Below are 25,596 nucleotides of genomic sequence, written 5' to 3'. Positions count from 1 at the left end.
CTTCAACCAGCGTGTCTAAAACCAGCATAAATACCGTATTTCCCTTGTCCTCTCCAACCAGTGTGTCTGAAACCAGCATAAATACCATATTTCCCGTGTCATCTCCAACCAGTGTGTCTAAAACCAGCATAAATACCGTATTTCCCATGTATCTCCAACCAGCATGTCTAAAACCAGCATAAATTCCGTATTTCCCAAAACCTAACCATTAGTCACCCAGGTTTGAAAATTAATTGTCTTCAACTTCCTCTGTAAGTGGCACACTGAGCTCATCACGCATCGTCTCCTTCCTACTCCCTGTCATCAAGTTCTGTCGATGTTTTCCTCTAAAATAAATCTCTCATTACTTTTCTGCCACTAGCACACAAATTCAGGTGTTCTTGATCATACATTATTTTCTTCCCTGCTCCTCAGTGGAACAATGATTAGAAGCACCTCGTGGGATGAGGAGCCGGGCGCGGTGGCTCACGACTGTCATCCAGTACTTTGAGAGACCGAGGCAGGGGGATCACCTAAGGTCAGGAATTCAAGACCAGCCTGGCTAACATCACAAAACCTCATCTCTACAAAAATATAAAAAGTAGCCAGGCATGGTGGCATGTGCTTGTAATCCCAGCTACTTGGGAGGCTGAATCATGAGAATCACTTGAACCTGGAAGGCGAGGGCTGCAGTGAGCCCAGCTTGCTCCATTGCACTCCAGCCTGGATGAAGAGCGAGACCCTGTCTCAAAAAAACAAAACAAAACAAAAAAAGCACCAGCACACTGTGGCATGAGGGGCAGGATTGTGACCACCTCTACCTCCCCTCTTAGTGCTCACCAAGTCTCTGCAGTAGTGAGCGTGTCCTCATCTCCTGTCTTCTCCCTCAGCTACTTTGTCTGCAACTGCTCCTGTTGTGTTTGTCCAGCAGTCATCATCAGAGGACACACATCCCAAATGTCCTTCACTCACTTTATTATTAAACTGCCAGCTCTTTCCTTGCCAGGGACTAAACCAGGAGATAAGATGATATTTATATGCTGTAAACACACCCTACATATTTAAAAATCTTCATATTTACAATTTAAACTGAGAGGAGAATGAAAAAGCCATGTGAAAGACTGCTGAAGTTGATAAAATGTTCAAATGTTTTTCAACTAGAGATAGGAAAATAGCTTACAGTACAAAACCTTCACTTTGTTCTAAGGCCCTTTTGTTCATTGTTACAAACTGGTGTAGTTCACAGGAAGCCAAAGCTTGATTTCCAGTAAGTTCCCAAACTTCTGTTCTCAGCATTTAACTTAGATTTTAGATGATCATATTCCAAAATTGGAAAGACTGTTGAAGAGGAAAACAAGGACCATTGATTCACAATGGCAGCCCAGCATTTATTTATTCATTCAATCATCCGTCAATCCCAAACATCTATAGATGCTTCCGTGTTCCAGACACCATGCCAGAGCTGAGAGTACAAAGAATCACAGAATATTGTTTAAAGATGTTTACTGCAGCATAATTTATGAAAGTAAAAAGTTAATGGAAAATAAAAAAATTGATGCAACCATCAAAATGACAGTTATAAAAATTATGATAGTGAGCCGCACACAGTGGCTCACGCCTGTAATCCCAGCACTTTGGGAGGCCGAGGCGGGCGGATCACGAGGTCAAGAGATTGGGACCATCCTGGCCAACATGGTGAAACCTTGTCTTTACTAAAAATACAAAAGCTAGTTGGGCATGGTGGCGGGCGCCTGTAATCCCAGCTACTCAGGAGGTTGAGACAGAAGAATTGCTTGAACCCGGGTGGCGGAGGTTGCGGTGAGCCGAGATCACGCCACTGCACTCCACCCTGGGCAACAGAGTGGGACTCTGTCTCAAACAAAAAAATAAATTATGATAGTAACATGGGGGAAAAGTCTTGTAACACAATGTTATGTGAGAAGAAGTTAGAAAAAGTGTATGTCAAATATATATTTATTAGTCCATACTTACATAAATAAATGACCAAATAAATAAATTCTCACAGAAGAATTCTAAACAAAATATGTAAATTCTCCCAGGAGGTGGAGTTTAATTCCTTCTCCCATTGAGGGTGGACTGGAATTAGTGATTCACTTTTTTAAATAAAAGGATATAGAAAGAGGAAAATAGCAACTTTACAGTAGAGAGAGCTAACACGACCTTAACGAAGTAATCAACGTTAACATCTCCAAAGATGTCATTGGATGTCATGTACCTACTAATACAATGAAAGGGGTGCATCTTCCCTGACATTCTTCCAGAAACCCATAACCTCAGTCTAATCATGAGAAAAACAACAAACAACATAAACACAGGAGCAAAATTCGAGGAACTTTCTACAAAACACGTGACCATACTCAAAATTGCCAAGGTCTCGAAAACAAGGAAAGAGAGATGCCATCACGGACGAGAGGAGGCTAAGCAGATAGGATGACTGAATGCCACGTGGGATCCCGGGTGCGATTCCGAAATGGAGAAAGGATATTAGTGAAAAAACTGGCAAAATCTGAATACAATTTGGAGTTTAGTTAAAAGTAACGTACCAGTGTTGGTTCCTTAGTTTTGGGAAATGTCCAGTACTACAGTAATGTAAGATGGTAACGTTAGGGAGAGCTGAAATTGGGTGAGGGCTGTGTGACAAATTTGTACTGTCTTTGCAACTTTACTGCGGATCTAAAATTATTCCAGATTAAGAAGTTTACCTATATAAAAAGCATATGTACATCATAATTACAGTTATGCAAAAATATGGTTAGAAAAAATACGTAAGGAAAACATACATAAAAATTAGTGTGGTTCTGTTAGAATGGTGGCATTGTGGAGTATTTTTTCCTCTTATCTGCTTACTGAATTAGCTGTAAATGAGTCATTTTCCATAAATTAAAGAGTTAATTTTAGAGGCGTTTTGAGAAAAAAATTCTTTTCCTTGAAATACAGAGGGAATGTACAAAAGTATATCTGTATTGAAGGGTAGTCAAGATAAAGGCTGCTTTAAAATACCCCTGAGACATCCTTCTGCACAAGATAAGCTGGCCCGTGTTGACCCAGAAAATACCCCTTGCTCCTCCCTTTCTGATCCCCTCAGCCTCACCCCAGTTCTGCTGCAAATGGGTGCCTCTGTCAGCCCCACTGCCCTGACAGCACACAGGGAGAAGGCACCTAAGAATTTCTATAAACCCTGAAAATCCAGGCTTCGCGACCTTGGTTTTCGTCCCTGATTTGTAGGGTTCTCAGCATTACCTTAGTCCTGGAGGAACTGTGGCTTCCAAGGTAGGCTCATACTCATCAGGGTCTCCGGGAAGGCTGGGGCAGGAGTAAGAGTAGGAGGCAGAGGGCTCATAGGACTCAGGAAAAGCCTTCTTGAAGGTCAGGTTTTAGAGTGGAAGGTTCAGCCAATGGCCACCTGAACACTTTTGCAGAAGGTTCCCAGACTGTAACTATTCCAAACACTACAAACAGCACTAATGGACTGGCCTGGAGCTCCCGCCATAAGCACCTGTAAGCAGATTCACTCCTTCAGTAGCATGTACTGGCCATGGCCACCCTTCTTCAAACCCAAGTACAAGTAAAGTCTTACAACCGAAAAGGCAGAGGTGACCGGCCAAACAGAAATATTTACCTAGCCTGCATTCTTTCTTTCCCCAATGTGCCCAGTCAACTCACGAGTCTCAGAGAACAGAGTAAGCCCTCTCTTTACTCCTTAGATAGCATTTTCCCCCAGAAACACTTTATCAGAAACTTTTTTTTTGAAACGCAGTCTCGCTCTGTCACCCAGGCTGGAGTACAGTGGAGCAATCTTGGCTCACTGGAGCCTCTACCTCCTGGGTTCAAGCGATTCTCGTGCCTCACCTTCCTGAGTAGCTGGGACCACAGGTGCACGCCATCACACCCGGCTAATTTTTGTATTTTTAGTAGAGACGGGATTTCACCATGTTGGCCAGGATGGTCTCGAACTCCTGACCTCAGGTGATCTGCCCACCTCGGCCTCCCAAAATGCTGGGATTACAGGTGTGAGCCGCTTGTCTGGCCAACAATTGTTTTTTTAAAACCTATCACCAAGGGTTGGGCATATGGATCAAGCTGGATTGTCTGAATTCATTCCCTAGAATTTGGACCTTGAGGAAATAAGACAATGAGTGAAAAGATGGGCTGGCACTTGCTTGTTCCAGCATGGTGATGAGACTGCCACTCCCGCCTCCTGGACCCTGGGTGTGTGGCCTGGCCTGGGGGAGGTGCTGGGGGGTGTTGAGGCCTGGCCTGGCCTGGGGGAGGTGCTGGGGGGTGTTGAGGCCTGGCCTGGCCTGGGGGAGGTGCTGGGGAGTGTTGAGGCCTGGCCTGGCCTGGCCTGGGGGAGGTGCTGGGGGGTGTTGAGGCCTGGCCTGGCCTGGGGGAGGTGCTGGGGAGTGTTGAGGCCTGGCCTGGCCTGGCCTGGGGGAGGTGCTGGGGGGTGTTGAGGCCTGGCCTGGCCTGGGGGAGGTGCTGGGGGGTGTTGAGGCCTGGCCTGGCCTGGGGGAGGTGCTGGGGGGTGTTGAGGCCTGGCCTGGGGAAGGTGCTGGGGGGTGTTGAGGCCTGGCCTGGGGAAGGTGCTGGGGAGTGTTGAGGCCTGGCCTGGGGAAGGTGCTGGGGAGTGTTGAGGCCTGGCCTGGGGAAGGTGCTGGGGAGTGTTGAGGCCTGGCCTGGGGAAGGTGCTTGCACAGGGTGACATCATTTCAGGGAGTAGTTGCCTCTGTCCCTGGCCAGTCTCCAGTCTCCAGCTTCATACCCTCCCGCTGGAGGGCAGAGACGATGGGGGTGTCCCTGTGTATGCTTAAGTGCAATGGCATTTTAAGAAAACTATTAGCAATTTTATGAAACTAAATTGCTGCTGTTTTATTAGCAGCCACAGTCAGCAAGGCCCTGGCTGGGTGCTTGCTCCGTGAAGCTGTATACGTGTGACTGCCTCAGCAGTGCTGGCTGCTCCTGCTCTTGAATCTAAAAAGCAGCTGGACAAAATGTTCACGTTTTCACTCAAAACCAAACAAACAGAAAAACTCAATTAGCTTGTTTGTGTGGGCTGAAGCACCTCTGTTTACCCGCCCCCCGCAGTGACCCCCATAGTGTCCCCGGAATGGACGGACTCACGGGCTGTCACATCGCGCACGTCTTCCCCGGAGAAGGGATGTGAATCTTGGTGGGGTGGGGGGCACTACCTGGCCCAGCACAGGGTGCAGGTGGGTGACCCGGGAGACTCTCCCCGCTCCAGACCTGTCATCATGTTGCCATCTGAGGCGGCACTCACAGGTTTGCGGGGCTGCACATCTTTGGGGGCCTCCACTCAGCCTGGCACAGTGTGTGCCCAGCAAGTAGACGACCGCATCCTCGCCAGCACACATGTGCTAGAAACTTCTGTCAGGAAACGCCGCTCTTCACAGCCAAGGGTGGAAACTACTGGATGCATTGCAGAGCTGACGCCCTCCCTCCGGCCTGGCTCCGAGCCGTGCCTGGTGTGGTGGAGGGGTGGAGGCCACCCTCACCGGGCCCTGTGTGCTGCTCTGATGCCGCTGAGGGGGCCGGGGCCTCGGTGTGCCCTCAGCGCGTCCACTCCAGAGGGGAGCCTGCGCCCACGTTTTGGCCCTGTGGGTAAAGGTGGCCTCCCTCTGAGCTTGTAGGGGTGTGGGACACTTCGCGATGCCGCCTGCCATGATTTTACATGAAAAGCCGGGAAAAGGCACTGAGGAGCCACCTGACCCCACGGAATGCCATTTCCTGGGGTTGCTTGGCCAGAAGTCATTGACACAGCCCTGCCAGCCGGAAGCTGGGGCAGGGACGGGGTCCTGCCTTCTGGGACAGGCTCTGTGTGTGCGTGACCATGTCCCAGAGGTCTCTGCTCAGCCCTGGGGGCGGGTGGGGGTGGGGTTGGAGGGTGGATGGTGGGGGTGGGGCCAAGTTAGCCCGAGCGGTCTGTGAGGTGAGAAGGGCTGGGGTCTCTCCTCCTCTCCTCCGCACCCCACCCTGCCTTGCTCTGAATCTCTCCCTCTCTCTGTCTCTGTCGGTCTCTTTCCCTCTCTACTCCCCACTATGGTGTCTTTGGAGCCCTGGGTAAGGTGTGTGCTGACTCCGGTCTGGTTTGGGGTAGATGTTTTTTGATCTGTTATCACACCTGGAGGGAAAACCCCTGGCCCGCCCACCCCCCCTCCGTTCCTGCAGAGCCAGGCCCCGCCAGCAGTCGGTGGGCAGGATGCCCACCAGTTGCCCCCATCTGGCCCAGGGGGACCTTTCCTCTGCTCTCCAGGGACCACTGCAGGTGGTGTGGCCCCTGCGGGGAGCATAAGGGTGCAGTGCCTGACTCGGGACACAGAAGCCCCGTCCATACAGCCTTTTACACAGCACAGCGCCCAGCCCTCGGCAGCCCAGAGCAGGAACCAACAGGGTAGGTGCCCAGGGGCCCCAAAGGTCAGAGTTCCTCGCACAGCTGCCAGGGAGCACAGGGACCGCAGCACAGGTTCTTCTGCTCAGCACCGGGACCCCGCTCGCTGCAGCTAAAGAAACAGATACGTCCAAGGGCTCCACGGCCAGGGCCGGGCACCTGGAACAGGGTGGTCCTGGGGCGGCCACATCCACTCCTTCCAGGTGAGTTCCCGGTGACTCTCGGCCTGCAGTCGGCCTTGCTGAATTCTCTTAGGCCACCTGGCTGCCCCCTGCTACGCGTCCAGCTGTTGATCGCCCATTGACCTGTAGAAGACCTGGTCAGCCCCTCTGTCTTCTGTCACCCATGGAAGCGCCTGCAGGTGCTCCGCGCAGCCCGCCCGGCCCTGCACAGACCCGAGGCGGCACCAGGGGGCGCTGCCGGCCCGAGGACGTGGGCGCGGGGCGGAGGCTGCGGGGCAGGAGCCGCTGCGCGCGTTCAGGCAGCTGCCCGGGACCCCTGGCACCGACCGCAGCCCCCAGAGGCCCCCGGGGGGTTTCCGCCTGAGCCTAAACTGAAGACAGGGCCTGTTTTCAGTCATCCTGACCCAACAGACTCTGCCCGTTAGTTCCCGCGCTGCCCGGCGCCCTAGTACCCAGAGCTGGTGGGGACTCCAGGCCACCAAAGGCAGGGGCGGGGCGGGCGGTTGAAGGAAGATTGGGACACCGAGAAGAGGGACAAGGCCTGGGGCCCGAGGGGTCAGGACGCTCTGCCAGCCTCACCACCCGCAACACCCAGGCACGGACACACGCACACACTCCACACGTGTGAACACGCATGCATGGCTGCACACACGTGCACAGAGAGGCACAGCCCGCAGGAACACAGATGCACGCACACAGGCACAGGCACGCTCCCTCACTCACTCTCTCTCACACACCCCAGGTGCAGACACCCCCACCCAGAGGTTGCAGCTTGGATGGAGAAACAGGCTGGGTCACAAAAGCCCCGGGAGGCAACTCCTGCTCTCGGGCATCTTCTCTGGGGAAAGCTTTCCGGAGCCTGATGGAGGAAGACAGAGGAAAGAGACCTGTGTTCCCTGATGCACTGGCCAGCCGCTTCCCGGGGAGGGGGAGGCAGCAGCCAGGTCCAGCCCTCTGGGGAGTCACGCACGATGTGTGGCCCCCACAAGGTGCCCCCCCCAAAAAAGAACCTGAGAATGCTGGAGCACGGAGGGCCCAGACGCATGAGAAGCTCAGACCCCTGGACAGGGGACCCCCCCCCCACACTTGAGGTCACACGCCATCGGCTGACCTGGCACTCGGAGAGGACCCGGCTCCCAGTCCCCCAGCTAGCTCTTAAAACACGAACGTCAAGTTTTCATCGGGAAACCGGTGCTGCAGGGTGTCTTCCACCACCGGGCTAGCTCTGCCTGGCTGTCGCCCAAATGCCAAGGGCCTGTTTTGGAAAGCATCAACCACAAGTTCCTTGTGAGGCCTCGGCGTGGCCTGCCAGGGTCCCTCTCCTCACGGAGAGACACCCGGCCCAAGCTGGCTCTTCCCCACCGCCCAAGCCTCAGCCACGCCCCATCTTCCTCGTGTCCCCCCAGCAAGTCACCAGGCTGGTGGGGGCCCAAGGAAGCAGGAGCAGAGGCTACTCTGATCGTGTTCATTCCTAAGTCCCTCCCTCCTGCCCCAACCTAAAACCCACTTGTGGGGAAGGAGGGCCAGTCCAGCCTCCAACAGGGAGGGCACTCCTGATGTCCTCCCCTGGACCCTTTGCCCTCAGGGCCCCCCACACTGGGTGTGACATAGGGTGGCCCCTGGGAGCACTCAGCTACTGTCCTGCACAGGGCACCTGGGGGACGCACAGCATCCTCCCTGCACCCGGCCCTCGCCCCGCCTCACAGCGTCCTGCGAGGTTGCCGGATCCCAAGGCCACACGGCCAGATTGTGGACTTCCAAGCCCTGGCTCTCTCCAACATCCACGTTACACTCATGTGGTCCCTGGAGTGGGTTAGGGACAGCGTGGCCAGCCTGGCCCTCTGGAGAAGCACGGAACTGGGGTGGGAGAAGGGAGAGGGACAGGCCTCCATGGATTGTTCCAGGACCCCCCATGGCGAGGGACCCCATTCCTCCCGAGAATTTATCTGTTCTTGTTCCACCCTCAGGCTCCTCCTAAGAATGGGCCCTGCCCCCCTGGCCCAGCACCTCCCCCACGGCCTCTGCTTGTGCACCCACCCTGCCCCACACTCGGGGGCCTGAGGAGCCCTCACCCTGAGACCCCTCCTCTGGAAAGGTCCCTGAGCACCCACCCACTCCAGGCACCCTCTTCTTCCCCAGGGAACTTCCACCCTGTCTGGGCCATTGCTCCAGACCCTCCATCCCCTCATCAACCTTGGGGGCAGGAAGTCAAAGAAAAACCAGGCTGCCTTGTTCTCAGCAGGAGCTCAGCAGGAGCCCAGGGCCTGGCAGAGGTTCTGCCAATTACAGGATGAGCCAAGGAAGGGAAGAGTGACACTGTCCCAGGCCCCGAGGACCCAGGCCCCATGTCCCCATAGGCCCTGCCCCACAGGCCGGTCCTCCCCCAGCCCCATCCCTCCCCAGCCTCACCCTCCCCAGCCCTGGCCTTTCCAGGCCACCCCTCCCCAGGCGTCATCCCTCCCCCACCTTGTCCTAGCCCACCTCCGCCCTCTCTGGCCCCACCCCTCCCCAGCCCCACCTCCCCCAGGCCTCACCCCTCCCCAGGCCTCATCCCTCCCCCAGACCCACCCCTCCTCAGCCCCACCTTCCCCAGGCCTCACCCCTCCCCATCCCCCACTCTCCCCTGGCCCCACTCTCCCCTGGCCCCACCCTCCCCAGGCCTCACCCCTTCCTAGCCCTGCCCTCCCCTGGCCCCACCCTCCCCAGCCCCACCTTTTTCTGGCCCTGCCCTCCCCAGGACCCACCCCAGCTCTCACAGCATGTCAGTGTCCAGTGAGGCCAGCTGGATCCCATGGCTGCACTGCCAGGTGGTGAGTCAAAGCCCTGGGCTCCCAGGACTCTGTCACTTTAGGGATCCCCTCCCACCACCCCGCAAACCCCTCACACCCCCCATCACCCTCACCTGCAGCTCCTGCTTCCCCACGCCCAGGATGAACACCCAGTAATTAAGATGTTCAAGTATTTTCTTTCTTTCAATTTCTATTTATACACCTTCAAATTAAAATTGGAATAAAGTTGTCTGTATAACTTAATGCTCTCACTTAGCACGACCCTCTCATGAGTGTTTTCTCATGTCACGGGAAGTTCTTCGGCAGCACTGTCTACCTGTAGCGGCTGCCGAACATGACAGGATTTGCATTTGCCAGAATCGATTGAACTACTTCCATGAGGTTGGAAAGATGGACATTTAGGCCCTTTACTTCTTTATTTTTACCAACATTTTCTAAATGCTGCAAAATGAACACCTGGACCGTTTTGTTGTTTACTTGTTTACTCCTCCACATAGATCAGGGGTCTGCAAACGTGCTCTGCAGAGAGCTAGAGAGTCAGTATTGTGCTGGGGGCGGGGACGGGGAAGATGGTCTCCACCACACACTCTTCCTTATTCGCTGTTTTCACAGCCCTTTCAACGTAACCACGCACCGTTCCGAGCTCTTGGCCGTGCAGCAACAGGCCGCAGAGCGGATTTGGACCACTTGCCAGTTTATCACCCTAAAGGCAGCATTACTAGCTCAGCCAAATTGGAAGGCTTCTGGTGCATATTACCAAACCCCTCTCCAGAACAAAATTACACTAATCGATACTTTTGCTACTAGTATCTGAAAATGTGTATTCCGCTGAATATTTGCCAACATTGACTATTACTATCTTAAGCAGGTTGCTAAACTCATTGTTAAAACTCAAATTGCATCTTTCTGGGTTGTTGTGATTCTATTTCCACATCTAACTTCATTCGATTGTGCCTTCCTTCTTCCTGTAAGGCCTCTAGACACTGAGGACATCAGATGTCAGAACTGTCACAGCGTGCTTCCGGTTTTTGTTGGATTTTGCTTGTTTTGTTATGGTGTTTTTTGAAGTGTCACAGGTTTTAATGTCTTTGTAATCAAAGCTAAATGTTTTTGAAAAGTGTTTATTGATACATAATTGTACATATTTATGGGGCAGTTGTGATATTTTGATTGTGCACACAGCACGTAGTGATCAAATCAGGGTATATAGTGTGTCCATCACTTCGAACATCTACTATTTCTTTGTGTTGGGAAGATTCCAGTTCTTCTAGCTATTTTGAAATATACAGTGGACCAGGTGCGGTGGCTCACGCCTGTAATCCCAGCGCTTTAGGAGGCCAAAGTGGGTGGATCACCTGAGGTCAGGAGTTTGAGACCAGCCTGGCCAACTTGGTAAACCCTGTCTCTACTGAAAACACAAAAATTAGCCGGGCGTGGTGGCAAGTGCCTGTAATCCCAGCTACTCGGGAGGCTGACAGGAGAATCTCTTGAACCCAGGAGGCAGAGGTTGCAGTGAGCTGAGATCACGTCACTGCACACCAGCCTGAGGTGGGGGACGAGAGTGAGACTCCAAAAAAAAAAAGAAGAAAAATATACAGTAACTGATGCCTTTGGTCTGTGAACTGTGCTATGGAACACTGGAACTTACTCCTTCACCTGACTGCATGTTTGTGCCTCGTAGCCAGCCTCACTTTATGTCTGCCTCTCACCCACACGCTGCCCAGCCTCTGGGAACCACCAGCCAACTCTCTGCCTCTGTGAGAGCCACTCTTTCAGTGCCCACAAATGAGTGAGAACATGGTACATTTGTCTTTCTACCCTGGCTTACTTCCCTTAACATGACAGCCTTCAATTCCATCCATGTTGTTGCAGACGACATGATTTCATTCCTGTGTATGGCTGCGGAGTGTTCCATCGCGTACAGATACCACGTGTTCTGTATCCATTCATCCATTGATAGACACCCACGTTGGTTCCATATCTTTGCCATTGTGAACAGTGCTGCAGTAAACAGGGGGGCGCAGATTCCCTTTCACACAGGATTCCCTTTCCTTTGGATAAATACCCGTCAGCGGGGATTGCTGGATCATAGGGTAGCTCTATTTTTAATTTCTTAAGAACTCAATCCTGTTGTCCATAGTGGCTGTACTCATTTACATTCCCACCTACAGTGTGGATGGGCCCCCTTTCTCCACATCCTCGCCGGCATTTGTTATGTTTTTTTTTTTTTAATTAAAGCCATCTGAACTGGGGTAGATGATATCTCATTGTGGTTTTGATCTGCATTTCCTCAGTGATTCATGACGTTGAGCATTTTTTCGCTTGCTTTTTGGGGCCAATATCCAGAATAGACAAGAAAATCAAACAACAGAAAAAAAATATAAGTAATCCCATAGAAAGTGGACAAGAGATCATTTCTCAACAGAAGACATACAAGTGGCCAACAGGTATATGGAAAAGTCTAAGATTTTAATATTTGTGTTCCTTTCTTGTTTCAACCGGTGCTTATCTTTTTCTTTCTCTTTCTTTCCTTCCTTATTTCCTTCTTTCCTTCTCTCTCTCTCTCTTTCTCTCTTTCTTTCGGAGTCTCACTCTGTTGCCCAGGCTGGAGTGCAGTGGTGCAATCCTGGCTCACGGCAACGTTTGCCTCGTGGGTTCAAGCGATTCTCCTGCCTCAGCCTCCCAAGTAGCTGGGATTACAGGCATACACCACAACGTCCGGCTAATTTTGTATTTTTTAGTAGAGACGAGGTTCCACCATGTTGACCAGGCTGGTCTTGAACGCCTGACCTCAGGTAATCCTCCCACCTTGGCCTCCCAAAATGCTGGGATTACAGGCATGAGCCACTGCACCCGGCGCAAGCAGTGTTTTTCAAAGCCATGTCTCAGGCCGCCTCAAGAATGCACACATGACGGTGGGATCAGCAGTTCTGGGGGGATGGGGGGAGCTGAGTGCCCCACCACAGAAACGCTTCTCTTTTGCAGAGCAAAGGGTTCCACAGGGGGAAAAACAAAAAGCAAAAACAAGAACTTCCTGATCACCTTTTATTTTTGAGACAGTCTCAGTCTGTCACCCAGGTTGGAGTGCAGTGGTGCAATCTCAGTTCACTGCAACCTCTGCCTGCTGGGTTCAAGTGATTCTCATGCCTGAGCCTCCCAGGTAGCTGGGATTACAGGCGCAGACCACCACGCCCAGCTAATTTTTTTTGTATTTTTGGTAGAGGCAGGGCTCGCCATGTCGGCCAGGCTGGTCTCAAACTCCTGATCACAAGTGATCTGCTCGCCTCGGATTCCCACAGTGCTGAGATTACAGGCATGAGCCACCACGCCTGGTGGCTGATCCCCCGAGTTCTACCTGAGCCTCCTGGAGCCTGCCAGGGCCTCCCCACCTGGAAGCGTCCGAGGGGCTGAGGCTGGGATTGGGGGAAAGGAGGCTGTCTGAGGAGGCCACAGCTGGCGAGCAGCCGGGATAGACCCACAGGGCCCGGGGTAACAGGCAGGGGTTTGGACACTGTCTTTCGAGTGACAGGGAGACGCTGGCGGGCGCCCAGCAGGGTGGGGCTGCCATTACCTCGGAAAGCGCAAGGCTGCTGCTGCCGCAGAGAGCCAGGGGCGGGAGACCTCACACGCTTAAAACTGCTGTGACAGAAGGTCGGAGGGTGGCTTTTGCTTGTAAACGTGGTTTCTTACAAACCCACTTTCTTTCTTTTTTTTTTTTTTTGAGACAGAGTCTCGCTGTCGCCCAGGCTGGAATCCAGTGGCGCGATCTCGGCTCACTGCAAGCTCTGCCTCCCGGGTTCCCGCCATTCTCCTGCCTCAGCCTCCCGAGTAGCTGGGACTACAGGCGCCGCCACCACGCCCGGCTAATTTTTTGTATTTTTAGTAGAGACGGGGTTTCACCGTGTTAGCCAGGATGGTCTCGAGCTCCTGACCTCGTGATCCGCCCGCCTCGGCCTCCCAAAGTGCTGGGATTACAGGCGTGAGCCACCGCGCCCGGCCTACAAACCCACTTTCAACTGAATTTGAGAGCGGGGAAGCTGGGAAGGAAAGCCCGGGTGTAGACGGCCCGGGGTCCGCTTGCCCCGGCGCTGGCTGGATCCGGGGCCCTGGTGGGTGTGAGAAGAATCTGCCTCGGTCTCTCCCGCCCGGATCACTGAGGCCGAGCATGACCGCGCCGGGCGCGGCTTCCTGCCGGCGGGATGCACGTCTGCGCCTTCGCCGGCTTCCTCAGGGCCGCTCACGACTCTGGCCTCCACCTCCTTCCAAGGCGTCCTCCCTTCTGTCCCCGCGCTGGCCAGGACCGCGGTCCGTCCGGCCCCGACAGAGCTCCGAGGCCTCCTGCAAGCCCCGCCACTGCCCAGGACGGAGGGAGGCCTCGGGGAAGCCCTCCCGGGAGGGACTCGGCCGGAGCCGGGGGACCATCCACAGGAGAGTGTGGGCGGCGCGCAGGACGCCCTGAGAAGATGCTTGCGCAGCTGGAGTGTTTGAAAACAAACCCTCAGAGCGTCGGCTCCTGGGGACGGCAGGAAGGGAACCGGCTCGGGGTGACTCCGGACGGGGGACGCAGAGACCACACGGTGGCGCTGTGGGCCGGGTTTCCCGACGCTGCCGCGCGTGAGTTCGTTCCCGCGGTTCTCACCCTTAGCCCCCAGCAAACGCTGCAGCAGAGGAAAATCAGATCCACCTGCCCGCGGGGTGCGGGGGAGCTCGGTTTCAGCAAACGCTGCAGCAGAGGAAAATCAGATCCACCTGCTCGCGGGGTGCGGGGGAGCTCGGTTTCAGCAAACGCTGCAGCAGAGGAAAATCAGATCCACCTGCCCGCGGGGTGCGGGGGAGCTCGGTTTCAGCAAACGCTGCAGCACAGGAAAATCAGATCCACCTGCCTGCGGGGTGCGGGGGAGCTCGGTTTCAGCAAACGCTGCAGCAGAGGAAAATCAGATCCACCTGCTCGCGGGGTGCGGGGGAGCTCGGTTTCAGCAAACGCTGCAGCAGAGGAAAATCAGATCCACCTGCCCGCGGGGTGCGGGGGAGCTCGGTTTCAGCAAACGCTGCAGCGGAGGAAAATCAGATCCACCTGCCCGCGGGGTGCGGGGGAGCTCTGTTTTATGCCTTGAAATGCATCTGCGGCATCCCATTGTAAAACTGCCCGTGAACGCGGGCTCGCTCGCGTCAGGCGCTCGCTCCTTTAAACAGGAAGGTGCTCTAAGACATCGCTGAGAGAATTAAAAGTAACTACATAGCAGGAACAGCACGATCTCGTTTGAAGATTTTATTTAGAAACGCCAAAAAAGGTAAAACGGGTAGTGTTCTCTAGATGGAGGAATAGGAATTCGTTTGTTTTCTTATTTTTGCATATATATGTGTAACTTTAACACCATTACTCTGAAAATCACTGAATATCAGAACATCGTCTAAATATCTGAGTACGCAGGGCGGGTCCGAGGACGTCCCCAGGGAAGCTGTCCCTTGTCGGGGTGAGTGGGGTTGGGGGAATGGGGACCCTCCCTCCCCAGGGTTTCCCATCCAAGGAATTTCACTGGAGGCCGGAAGGCTTCAGAACAGTTCTTCCTTCACTCTTGGATGATTTTCTTGGACTGCCCCAGGCCATACAGCCCCTGTCACTGAGCAGTGTTTTGATGCTGACAGCCAGCTCCAGTTTCTGAGCTACCAGCTTCAGCCTTGCCCCCGGGGGCTTGTGAAAAAACCCCACCTGGGCCCCGCGAATCCACATTCTCATGCTCATTCTGATCCCCAGTGACTCAGGGCCACATGGGAGTCTGGGAAGAAACGGCCTCTGCCGGGGCAGGAGCGTCTGCAGCCAAGTCACCCCCACCCTAAGCACAGAGGATTGTGCCTTCTTGACGGGAGTGCCAGGGACAGGGACCGCGTCCCCACCTGTCACCTGTCCACCTGCAGCATCTGAAAGAGGTGTAGTTGTTAGTATATTGGCATTACTAGGATCTAATTGCAAAGCATTTCTATCACCCTGAAAAGGAGCCCTGGATTCACTCCTAGCTCCCTCTCCTCGCAGCCTCGGGCTGCCCCCTATCTGCTTTCTGCCTCCATAGAGCAGCTTATTCCAAGCATTTCATATGAACGCCATCACAGGACACATGGTTGCTTTCGTGTCTGGCTCCTTTCACCTGATAATTTTTTTTATTTTTATTTTTTGAGACGGACTCTTGCTCTGTCACCCAGGCTGGAGTGCAGTGGCACAATCTTGGTTCACTGCAAGCTCTGCCTCCCAGGTTCACGCCATTCTCCTGCTTCAGCCTCCCGAGTAGCTGGGACTACAGGCACCTGCCACCACGCCCAGCTAATTTTTTTGTATTTTTAGTAGAGATGGGGTTTCACCATGTTAGCCAGGATGAGTCTTGATCTCCTGACCTCGTGATCCGCCCGTGTCAGCCTCCCAAAGTGCTGGGATTACAGGCATGAGCCACCGTGCCCGGCCTCACCTAATAATTTTTCTAATAATTTATTCAAATAGGCATCAGGCTCCGTACAGGCACAAGGGCCAAGAGGTGCCCCCGAGGGCTTGTGTGTGGGGCGAGGAGGCAGGTGGTCCTACAGAGGGGGTGGTCCTGCAGTGCAGGTGAGTGCCGCACATGCTGGTGGCATCACCAAGGCGGGGACTGCGCTGCAGTAACACCCACCTCCCACTGGCTCAAAGCAAAGGGTCTGTGTGTCACTCATGTCACTGCTGAACCCAGGCCGGTGGCCCTCCTAAAGCCCCCAGGGCTATGGTCTCTGGGTCACAGAGCAGGCATAATAGAAGCTGCCTCAGCCTAGCCTGACCCCCAGCCCTTGTGCCCACAGTTTGCTGGGCAGAGCTGGTGGCGGCCCCACCCTGCCTGTGGAGGAGTCCTGGAGGTGTGGGAGCAGCAGCAGGCCAGGCTGGCTCAGGCCCCTCCCTGTTACTAAAAGAAAAACAACTTATGTGGGACGTAGAAAGGGCAGAGCTGGGGAGGGTCTCATTGCTGGTTTCAAACTCTTTTTACCAAATACTTTTTGTCCACACCTAACCCTCCACAGGAGAGTGGCCAAGATGCCCGGCTGCTCACCAGCCCACAGGATGGCTGTATTCCCAGCATTCCTTGCAGCGAGTGACTTGTGACCGGCCCAGCATTCCTTGCAGTGAATGACATGTGACTAGGCTCCAGCCAATGGGGTGCAAGCAGGCCGTAATACCAGCTGCGTGGTCCCCCAGGCCGGTCCCCTCTCTGAGGGTACTATCTGTGCCCAGGCACCTCGACACCTCCATCCCGCCTGGCACCGCCTCCAGCAGCCTGAGCCCCAGAACCTCAGGGACAGCAGAGTCTTGGACCTTGCCTCCGTCCCCTCTGCCAGCCAGGACCACCCATGCTTAGGGAGTGGAAATAGACTTGCTGTGCCCAGCCATGCTCAGAGAGGACGTCAAAACACACACGGACAAATCAATGTAGGTAAAAGTGAGGCTGCCCTGGTAGGATTAAAGTGGGGGCTTCCACTTCCTGCTTCCTGGGGAGCACAGAGGGGGCTCCAAGGAACAGGAGACACTGATTCACAACCACCCCAAAACCAGGGGGGCTGGTTTCAGTATCCTGCAGAAACTCTAGGAATGGGGGATAAATACAAATTGAGGGCCTGGAGACACGAGACCCAAAATAAGACCCGTCGGCAAGAGCAGAGGGACAGGGGGCCGAGTCTGTGTGGAAGTCACCTTCACAGCAGGCAAGGAGGGCACGGGGCCGAGTCTGTGCGGAAGTCACCTTCACAGCAGGCAAGGAGGGCACTCTCTCTGCTTGGGGAAAACGTCTCACTCTTCACTGCCTGGGGTTTCCCTGGGGGCTGAGATGGAGCAAGGAACTGAGGCGGCCGGAAGTGAGGTGAACCGGGGACCAGGAGCAGGACGAGGAAAGGCACCTGGCTTCACTCCTGGGTGGCTGGAGTGAGCAGCGGTTGGGAGAGGGAAGCTGGTGGCCCAGAGGCCAAGGCTCTGCAGTTCCCTCTTGGCAGGTGGGCACCAGCTGGGGCCCTTGGAACCCTCTTTGCAGCCCTGTGACATCCCTGTCACGGAGACCGGCAGGACCAGCAAAGGCAGCCCTGGCTGGTTTTACCTGGGGAGGTGTTGCAAGTTCTCTGTACCCCCTCCTAGAATGACAAGTAGTGAAACCTTGCAACATTCATAATTTTATGTGAAAAAGCCTTTTTGTCTAGAAATTATGTCTTGTTTTGTTTTTTTGTTTGCTTATTTCCATTAAAAAATAGGAGGAAATCAGCCGAGAGGGATACGTGCCAGCTCTGTTGACCCCAGTATTTGCCAGGAGAGCCCGGAGGCCCTTAGACCCTCCTCCTTTGGGAGAGTCACCGCCCAGTGGGCATGCAGTCACAGGGAGCAGGGAGCCCAGCCATGCTCCCCTGAAGACCCTGAGGACCAGGCCCCCCAAGGGCACCCCTGGGGTAGGTGGAAGGAGCAGAGGTGCTAAGAGCAGGATGTGCTGACGCCACCGCCTTCTGCAGGGAATCAGGGGCCGAGGCCCTTTGGTTGGAAGCTGCACTTGGTAGCAGCCCAGCCCTAAAATAGCAGCAAGTTGAGTCGGGAGCCATGTCTCCCCTTCCCCTGAAGGTCTCCTGCACGCGATCGCCCCTGCTCCCCGGCCCCGCCCTTGGTGGGGTCACCGAATTCTGAACTTGGGGAGAACTGTGGGGCCAGGCTTGGGGTCTGGGTCTTCGTGCAGCAGAACCAAGCCGGGGGCAGAGCCAGGGGTTGGAGTCAGGATGACTTTGAGGACCTGAACTTGGAGCGGTCACAGGAGTCTTGAGGGGAGCTGGGATCTTCCCGGGCATGGATGGGGCTCCTGTCCAGTCTCAGGAAACCTACTGCAGCCAGGACAAGTGTGGCAGGCAGACGGAAGTGTCCTCCCAGAGGTCAGACCATCAGAGACCAGGTAGAGACCTGGCCAGCTCCAAATGTGATCCCGTCCCAGAGACAGCACAGAGTGAGGGCAGGTGTGTGTTCGAGGAGGGGACAGGCTGGTGAGGCTGGCCAAGTCACCAGAATGGCTTTCTTCCAACCTTCGTTCTGCAATGAGCATATCCGAGGAAGATTCAGGTCCACAGTGTCCCAGCCAGTCCCCCTCCCAGGTATTAGGCCAGCGTGAAGCTGGCTACCGGCATCACCAACATCAACCATTCGCATCTGCCGGAGTTAATGGGTGTGTGATGTTTGGATGGCTGGATTCGGCGACTTTTCCCACATCACCTGCAAGGCCGCAGTCGGCCTGGGAGCTGGCTCCTGACCCCGTCCCCTCTGCACAGCAAGTCCCAGGCGGGTTTCATCCACCCTCACTAGATGGTGACGGATCAAACGTCAGGATCTGGTTACACAGCCAGTTACCATCGTCGCAGCCACGCATCAGGCCCAGGCTAGATGCCTGCCAATGAGAGCAGAGGGGCAAAGGCACCAAGAAACACAGGGAGACAGATGAAAATGCAGGAGGGAAGAGAAAAAGCAAGAAGGAAAGAGAGGAGGTTGCTCTTCTTGGGATGCAGATCTCAATTCTAAGGAATTTCAAATATCAAATTAACACTGCATTTCTTTATTTGGGAAAATTACTAACAATGGCCTTGCTCTCAAATAAATTTACACTGAAATGGCATGTCTATGCAAGAACTGAGGGCTGGCCAGGGATTCGTGGGACAGGGAAAAGCCAGCTGGCGTCCACTGCAGAATCTATTGCTTCTTTGTTGGTGAAAAAAGCCGCACATTTGCTCACAGAAGTCGTCTGTCGGTGTTGTTGCTGTTGGGAGGTGTAAGAGCAGAGGAGAAACACAGGTGGGGTGTTTTCGAAAGACATCATCAATGCCCTCAGCACACCACAGGAAATGACGAATGTCCTTGCCCTTGAACTTTGTCTCAAGCGCCGGAGCCTTCTGGGGACATTCTTGAGCAGCACGTCACTTTGCTTCCCTGACAGGCAGAGGCTGTCTCTGGGGGAAGTTCTCTGGGAGGCGGGGCAGCCTGTGGGGTCTATTCGGGGGTGCAAGTGTGAGTGTGTGAAGAGATTTATGATCAGACATTGGCTCCCCCCCAGGGGCAGAGAGTGCAGAGCTGGGAGGGGCACTTCTGCCTAGGAAGCCTCTCTTTTTCCCCGAGGGGGCAGGAGGCAGAAGTGAGGAGAGCTGGAGAGTGGGAGAAGAGTCCCCTGCAGACACGCACCGCCCATGGCCAGCTGCGTAGACAGCTCTGTACTGGAGCGGGGGCTCTCACCACTGGTCTTTGGTGGGGACAGGGTCTGCCAAATGCTACCCAAAGGGCCTCTGGAGAAACCCTGTGAGGTGATCATGTTCTGAGAACCCCAGAACGTCACAGAAGCCTCTGCTCCTCCCGACCTCCCGCCGGGCTGCCCCTGAAGGCGGAGCCGCTCCACCGAGTGCCCGAGCGCCTCCTCTTTCCCGTGTCTTCTCGGGGAGGGTGTGACTCCGGCACAAGCCGGAGGAGTCCTGGTGGAACTGACCGGATTTGGTTTTTGAAAATGTGTAGGTGGAGAATCCAATGCGCCCCCTCGGGTTTTCAAAACGTGGGCATCTTGAGTGCGGGAAAGGAAGTGCCTGCCGCTCCCCAGGGCACCCGCTGGCATCTGCAGAGGGGGGGCAGCCGCAGCAGGCCTGCTGTGGTGACAGCAAATAGCCAGGCGGCCAGGGAGGCTCCTGCGGTGACAGCCCTGGGTCACAGGGTCAGAAGCAGCCCACCGGGGCCGGGATGTCTTGCGTCAGTTTGGGAACATTTTCAGCCATTACCACTTTAAATACTGATTTTGCCTATTCTTTCTCTTCTTCCCAGAACTCCAGTTACTCACGTGTGGTGTCTTCTCATTGTGTCTGCTGTCTCTTCCCATCTCACTGGGGCAGTAGGGCTGCCATAAGCCAGCACCACAGACCAGGGGCTCCACAACCCTGGTGGCTGCAAGTTCAAGATCAACACAGGGACAGGGTTAGTCTAGTGAGGCCTCTCTTCCTGGCTTGTGGAGGGCTGCCTGCTCCCTGTGTGCACAAGGCCTTTTCTCTGTGCACACGCATGTGCACACACACACAACCCCACACACACGTGCACACACATGCACACACGCATGCACACACACACACGCACACAATCTGGTATCTCTTCCTCTTCTCATAAGGACTCCAGTCCTATTGGATCAGGGCCCCACCCTGCTGGCTGCACTTCACCTTAATTACCTCCCTAATGTCTTCTCTCCAGACAGACTCACCTTGGTGGGTGGGGCTTTGTGAGGGTTTGAATGTCCGTGTTCCCCGAAATTCATCTGTTGAAATCCTCATCCCCAAGGCGATGGTGTTAGGAGATGGGGCCTGTGGTAGGAATGGGGTCCTGAAGGTGGACCGCTGATCATGGGATCGGTGTCCTCATAAAAGAGGCCCCAGAGCGCCCCTCCCCCGTCCCCCATGTGAGGACGCAGTGACACACCAGGGAAGCCGGTCCTCACCACACACGGAATCTGCCGGTACCTTGATCTGAGACTCCCCAGCCTTCAAAGCTGTGAGAAATGCATTGTTGTTTCTGAGCCCCCAGTCTATGGCATTTTGTTATGGCAGCCAGAACTAAGCCAGGCTTCCGCATGTGCATTCTGGGAGGACGCGGTTCAGTCCCTCACACTTGCTCTCTCTATTTTCCTCCTTATGCTTCTGTCCTTCATTCTGAGAATCTTCTTCTGACCTACTTTCTAGTTATTCATTATTGTTCAGTGATATCTAAACTATTTTTAAACCCACTTACTGAGTTCTGAAACATCGCTTGTATTTCTCCCAGGCAATCATTTTTGTATTGCATTTACAAATAGGCATGGAAATAGAGACTGCAATGAGAAAATAGAGAACGCAGTGAGAAAAGTTGGAGTTCTAGAAAGAAAGTGGAGGGAGAATAGGAAAAATACAATCAGCAAAGAAAAAAAAAACAAATCTTTCCTTTTCGTGTAATTTTTATTGCTCCACTGCAGTTCTTGACCTTCTCTTTTTCTTCTCATGGACAATGTCTCCAGCGCTCTCTGCAGCCGGCGTCTGAGGGTGCTGTGTCTGCATTCTCGTGTAGACGTTTTCATTCACTGGGTCTCCAGTGCTCTCTGCAGCCATCTGAGGGCGCTGTGTCTGCATTCTCATGTAGACGTTTTCATTTGCAGTGTCTCCAGCGCTTTCTGCAGCCGGCGTCTGAGGGTGCTGTGTCTGCATTCTTATGTAGATATTTTCATTCGCTGGGTTTCTCACCACTTACACTCGCGCTGCCATCTCTCCATGTGTGCCTGGCTCTTTCTTTCTTTGCCTGACATTCTGTTTGCAGTGTTTTGGAAGGAGAATCTGAGGCCAGAATGATGGCTCCTCCAGAGAGGGTGAGCCCGAGTGCCGGCAGCCTGGAGGGGCAGGGCGGCGGCTCTGGTGTCCTGCGGTTTGCGTGGGCTCTCTCTGCACTTACACTCACAAAAAGACAGTATCTCAGGCAGGAATTCTCGCAGGGTGCAGGCTTCTCTTTTGACAGTTTAATGTCACGCGTGGGTTCCTTTGTAAACATCAGATCAATAGCGGAGTTCCAAATGAAAACATTAGGATAAGAAGCCCGTGTTGACTCATCAGTCCCTGGAATGGCCTAGAAGACGGGGCACTTGGTGTTCGGGGATGCGTCTGTCTCAGGCCGGCCTCCACGGGTCAGGTAGCCTAGGGTGAGAGGAGGAGGGCGGCGGGCAGCCCCACAGCCGAGATCCAGGAGAAAGGAAGAGCCACTCACTTTCTCTTCTTCACAAAGTCCTGGGAACGCAGGGAGGGGAGACGGGGTCTCGCTCTCAAAGGCAGCTTTGTAGCCAAACTGCTCCCTCCAGGCAGGAAGAGAATCCCCGCTCAGAAGAAAGGAGGGCCACCCCCGATGACGGCAGGTGGCCCCGAGTGTTTGGATGCAGTGAGCCCCACTGGTTTGGGCCTAACCTCAAGCGGCTGCTGATGGTTCCATGATACTCTTCTCGCTAACACTTCACAGAGATGTCTGACTGATGTCCACTGCTCAGCCGCACCCCTGAGCTGGTGAGCATTCAGGTAGAGCACCCACCTCTACTTTTCTCACCCCGAAAATCAGAGACTGGTTCTCAGCTGGTGCAGCCACCGCCCCAGCATGCCGGATGCCGGACTTTCCCTGCGAACACTGGACAGTCCCAGCAAAGCAGACGGTGGGTCGCTCTGTATCTCTGAAGAACAGCTGGGCCTGCGTGTGTCATTCTCAGGCATCTGGCCCAGGCCTTCTCCTCCAGGAAGGTGGCTGCTCGGCTCCGGGCACTGCCAGGGGCCACGGACCCCACATCCTTTCCAGGCTGTTCCGCAGCATCTGCCTTCATACTCACAGCCACCGTGGCGTGCGTCCCAGGGATTCTCAGAATAGAATTCTGTGCCTCTCTCGCCTCTGGAAGTGACCGTGCTCTGTAGGAAAATATCACAGCACACCGGCCTCAAACGGCCACGACGTGGCTCTAAACTGCTCTAAGTATGTCAGTTACTTAGAACAATCAGAAAGGGGCAGAACAAGCTGGGGTGTGGAGTCAGGGGTCAGGGCACAGACAGCGTCTCTTGTCTTGCAGAGAGAATGCTAGCAATTTGCAAGTTACTTGAAAAGGTTTGTGATTTTCCAACGCCCTGAGTAATTCTAGCCAAAATGCATGACTCGCCTCACACTAGATGCTTGCTGTAATTGTGTCTCTGTATTAAACTGACTGTTCTTTGGAGCTTCAGAATGGACCAGGAAGAAAAGGTAAATACCAACCTCGCTACAACCTCAGAGGCATCAACGCCCTCCTGCTACAGACGCATCCGTTCTCGCGTGGCTCCTGCCGGCTGCCCTGGGAGAGGCCACAGAACGCCCTCCACGGAGACAAGGCCTGAGAACCTTCGGGACTCCCGCTGCCACTCACTGTGTTGAACAACCGCCCGGTCCGCACCCCGGGCCCTGCACACACGGCTCTGCAGAGGACGAGGAAGGGCCGTCGGGTGAGACTTCACCGTGGAATATCTTCTGAGACACAACAATCTCCCTGAATTAAAACTACCGACTCTAATGTATAAAAACTGTGTGTTTCAAAAGCCCCAAGTGTTTACATTCTCCGATTCATCCTTCCTTCTTCTAATTTATTTTAGGAAATAATGCAAAGTACTCACAAAAATGTATATAGGAAGATGTTCACTGCAGAATTCATTATAATAAAAACCTGTAAATGCTCTGAGTGCCCAGCGTCAGCATGGTGATAACATACATACGAGGGAATATTGTGCAGCTGCAGTTAGTTCTTATTACATTTCACAGGCCTCTTAAATGCTTTGTGAACACCGGTGCATAGATTTTTTTGTTTGGTATAGATGGCAATGATTAGATGGGTGAAATAATAAAAAAATGGACATATAATTTTAAAAATATTGAGTGACAGAAAAAAATGAAAAAATGTTAAAGAACTTTTTGGTTATGATATTATCACTAAAAGGCCGTGTCTCCTTGCTGCCTTCTTTGGGGACGGTTCTGGCCTTGCCTGGCCCGTGGGTGGGAATTGTGGTGCTCCAAGTGCCTTCAGCTGCTGCTGGGGTCCCGGGAGCCCAGCCTAGGTGTTCTTCCGTCCTCACCACCCCATGGCCTCCATGGAGCCCCACGGCAGCCTCAGGAAGGAGGGCAGTATCGTCAGAACACAGTCCTCATGGACCCCCCAAGAGACCCTTGGGCAGAATGCCCCGTCCCACCCAGGTCCAGCTTCACTCAGCACCTAAACAGGAACACGGCTGCAGGCAGGCTCCACACACCCCGTCCCCAGGGAAGCCGCAGCCCCCGTCCCACGTATCCCGGGCAGGCATCTGTAACTGAGGGCCGCATGGTCGGGTGAGCAGCGAGGCACATGCTGGCTGGGCGGGGAGGGGCGGTCCTGAGTGGTCGTCTTGCTCAGTGCTGGAGGGGCTCTGAGCCGAAGGTCTGAGGGTCCTGGAGCTGCCATGGCAGATCCCCACAGTCTGGGCAGCTCAAAACAACAGGGACTCATTCTCTCCCCGCTCAGCAGGGAGGGGTCTGAAATCGAGTCCACGGGCCGTGCTCCCTCCAGAGGCTCCAGGGGAGGACCCTGCCACCTCCACCAGCTTCTGTGGCTCCAGGCGTCCCTGGGCCGCGGCCGCACTGCTGCACCTCTGCCTCGGTCTCCAGGCGGCCTCCTCCTCTGTCTGCGCCTAACCTCCCTCTGCCTCTGTGTAAGGACACTTGCCGTGCATGGGTTCATCCAGAATGACCTCCTTATCTCAAGATCTTTAACTTAAACACAGCCACAAAGACCTGCCTCCTATTTGAAGAGAGGTTCTCTGCACAGTTGCAGGGTCAGGAGGTGAACACCAGGTGGCCCAGCCTCAGCCACCCCAGTGAGGACGTGTGAGGTTTCAGAACGGCTGTGCTGCCCTGTTAGGAGCTATACACGCAGAAAGGCAACTCCGCCAGTGTCAGGGGTGCGGGATGCATGCAGGATCAGAAGGTGTCGGATTTCCCAGGGAAGCTGGGGAGCAAGGATCCTGCACCAAGGGAGGCAGGAGGCCGGAGACCAGCCCAGGCCCAGTCCAGGAGGAGCCTGGCCAGGAGTCCCACCAAAGCCACGGGAGCCTCCGTGACCCAGCCTTGGAGGGTCAGCACTGTCCCTCAAACGGATTCTTCACACACAGGTCTCTCTGTCTATGGGGGCTGCAGGGCCGGTGCCCGAGGAGCCCGGACTTCACACACAGGTCTCCCTGGCTGTGGGGGCTGCAGGGCCGGTGCCCGGGGAGCCCGGACTTCACACACGGGTCTCCCTCTCTGTGGGGGCTGCAGGGCCGGTGCCCGAGGAGCCCGGACTTCACACACGGGTCTCTCTGTCTGTGGGGGCTGCAGGGCCGGTGCCCGAGGAGCCCGGACTTCACACACGGGTCTCCCTGTCTGTGGGGGCTGCAGGGCCGGTGCCCGGGGAGCCCGGACTTCACACACGGGTCTCTCTGTCTGTGGGGGCTGCAGGGCCGGTGCCCGGGGAGCCCGGACTTCACACACGGGTCTCTCTGTCTATGGGGGCTGCAGGGCCAGTGCCTGAGGAGCCCGGACTTCACACACAGGTCTCCCTGTCTGTGGGGGCTGCAGGGCCGGTGCCTGGGGAGCCCGGACTGCCGGAAACCTTTGGGGTGGGAGGCTGCAGATGGGACT

At 54.7% G+C, this 25,596-nt stretch overlaps 1 protein-coding gene across 1 annotated transcript; it reads left to right on the top strand.

Annotated features, from left to right (window-relative positions):
- Positions 1–13,488: 13,488 nt before the first annotated feature.
- Positions 13,489–23,626, top strand: LOC112208690 (myosin light chain kinase 2, skeletal/cardiac muscle-like). The gene is made up of 3 exons (XM_054682502.2): positions 13,489–14,668; positions 16,413–16,818; positions 20,203–23,626. Exon 1 carries the CDS (start codon positions 13,577–13,579, stop codon positions 14,489–14,491), a length of 915 nt encoding a protein of 304 aa, XP_054538477.1. The 5' UTR covers positions 13,489–13,576; the 3' UTR covers positions 14,492–14,668; positions 16,413–16,818; positions 20,203–23,626.
- The last annotated feature ends 1,970 nt before the right edge of the window (positions 23,627–25,596 follow it).

This window comes from Pan troglodytes, chromosome 2 (assembly GCF_028858775.2).
Source record: "Pan troglodytes isolate AG18354 chromosome 2, NHGRI_mPanTro3-v2.0_pri, whole genome shotgun sequence".
Taxonomy (NCBI): domain Eukaryota; kingdom Metazoa; phylum Chordata; class Mammalia; order Primates; family Hominidae; genus Pan; species Pan troglodytes.
This window is presented reverse-complemented; position numbering and strand designations above follow the sequence as displayed.

Excerpts from the sequence above, each read along its gene's own strand:
- LOC112208690 (XM_054682502.2), top strand. The coding sequence starts at position 13,577 with ATGCACGTCTGCGCCTTCGCCGGCTTCCTCAGGGCCGCTCACGACTCT.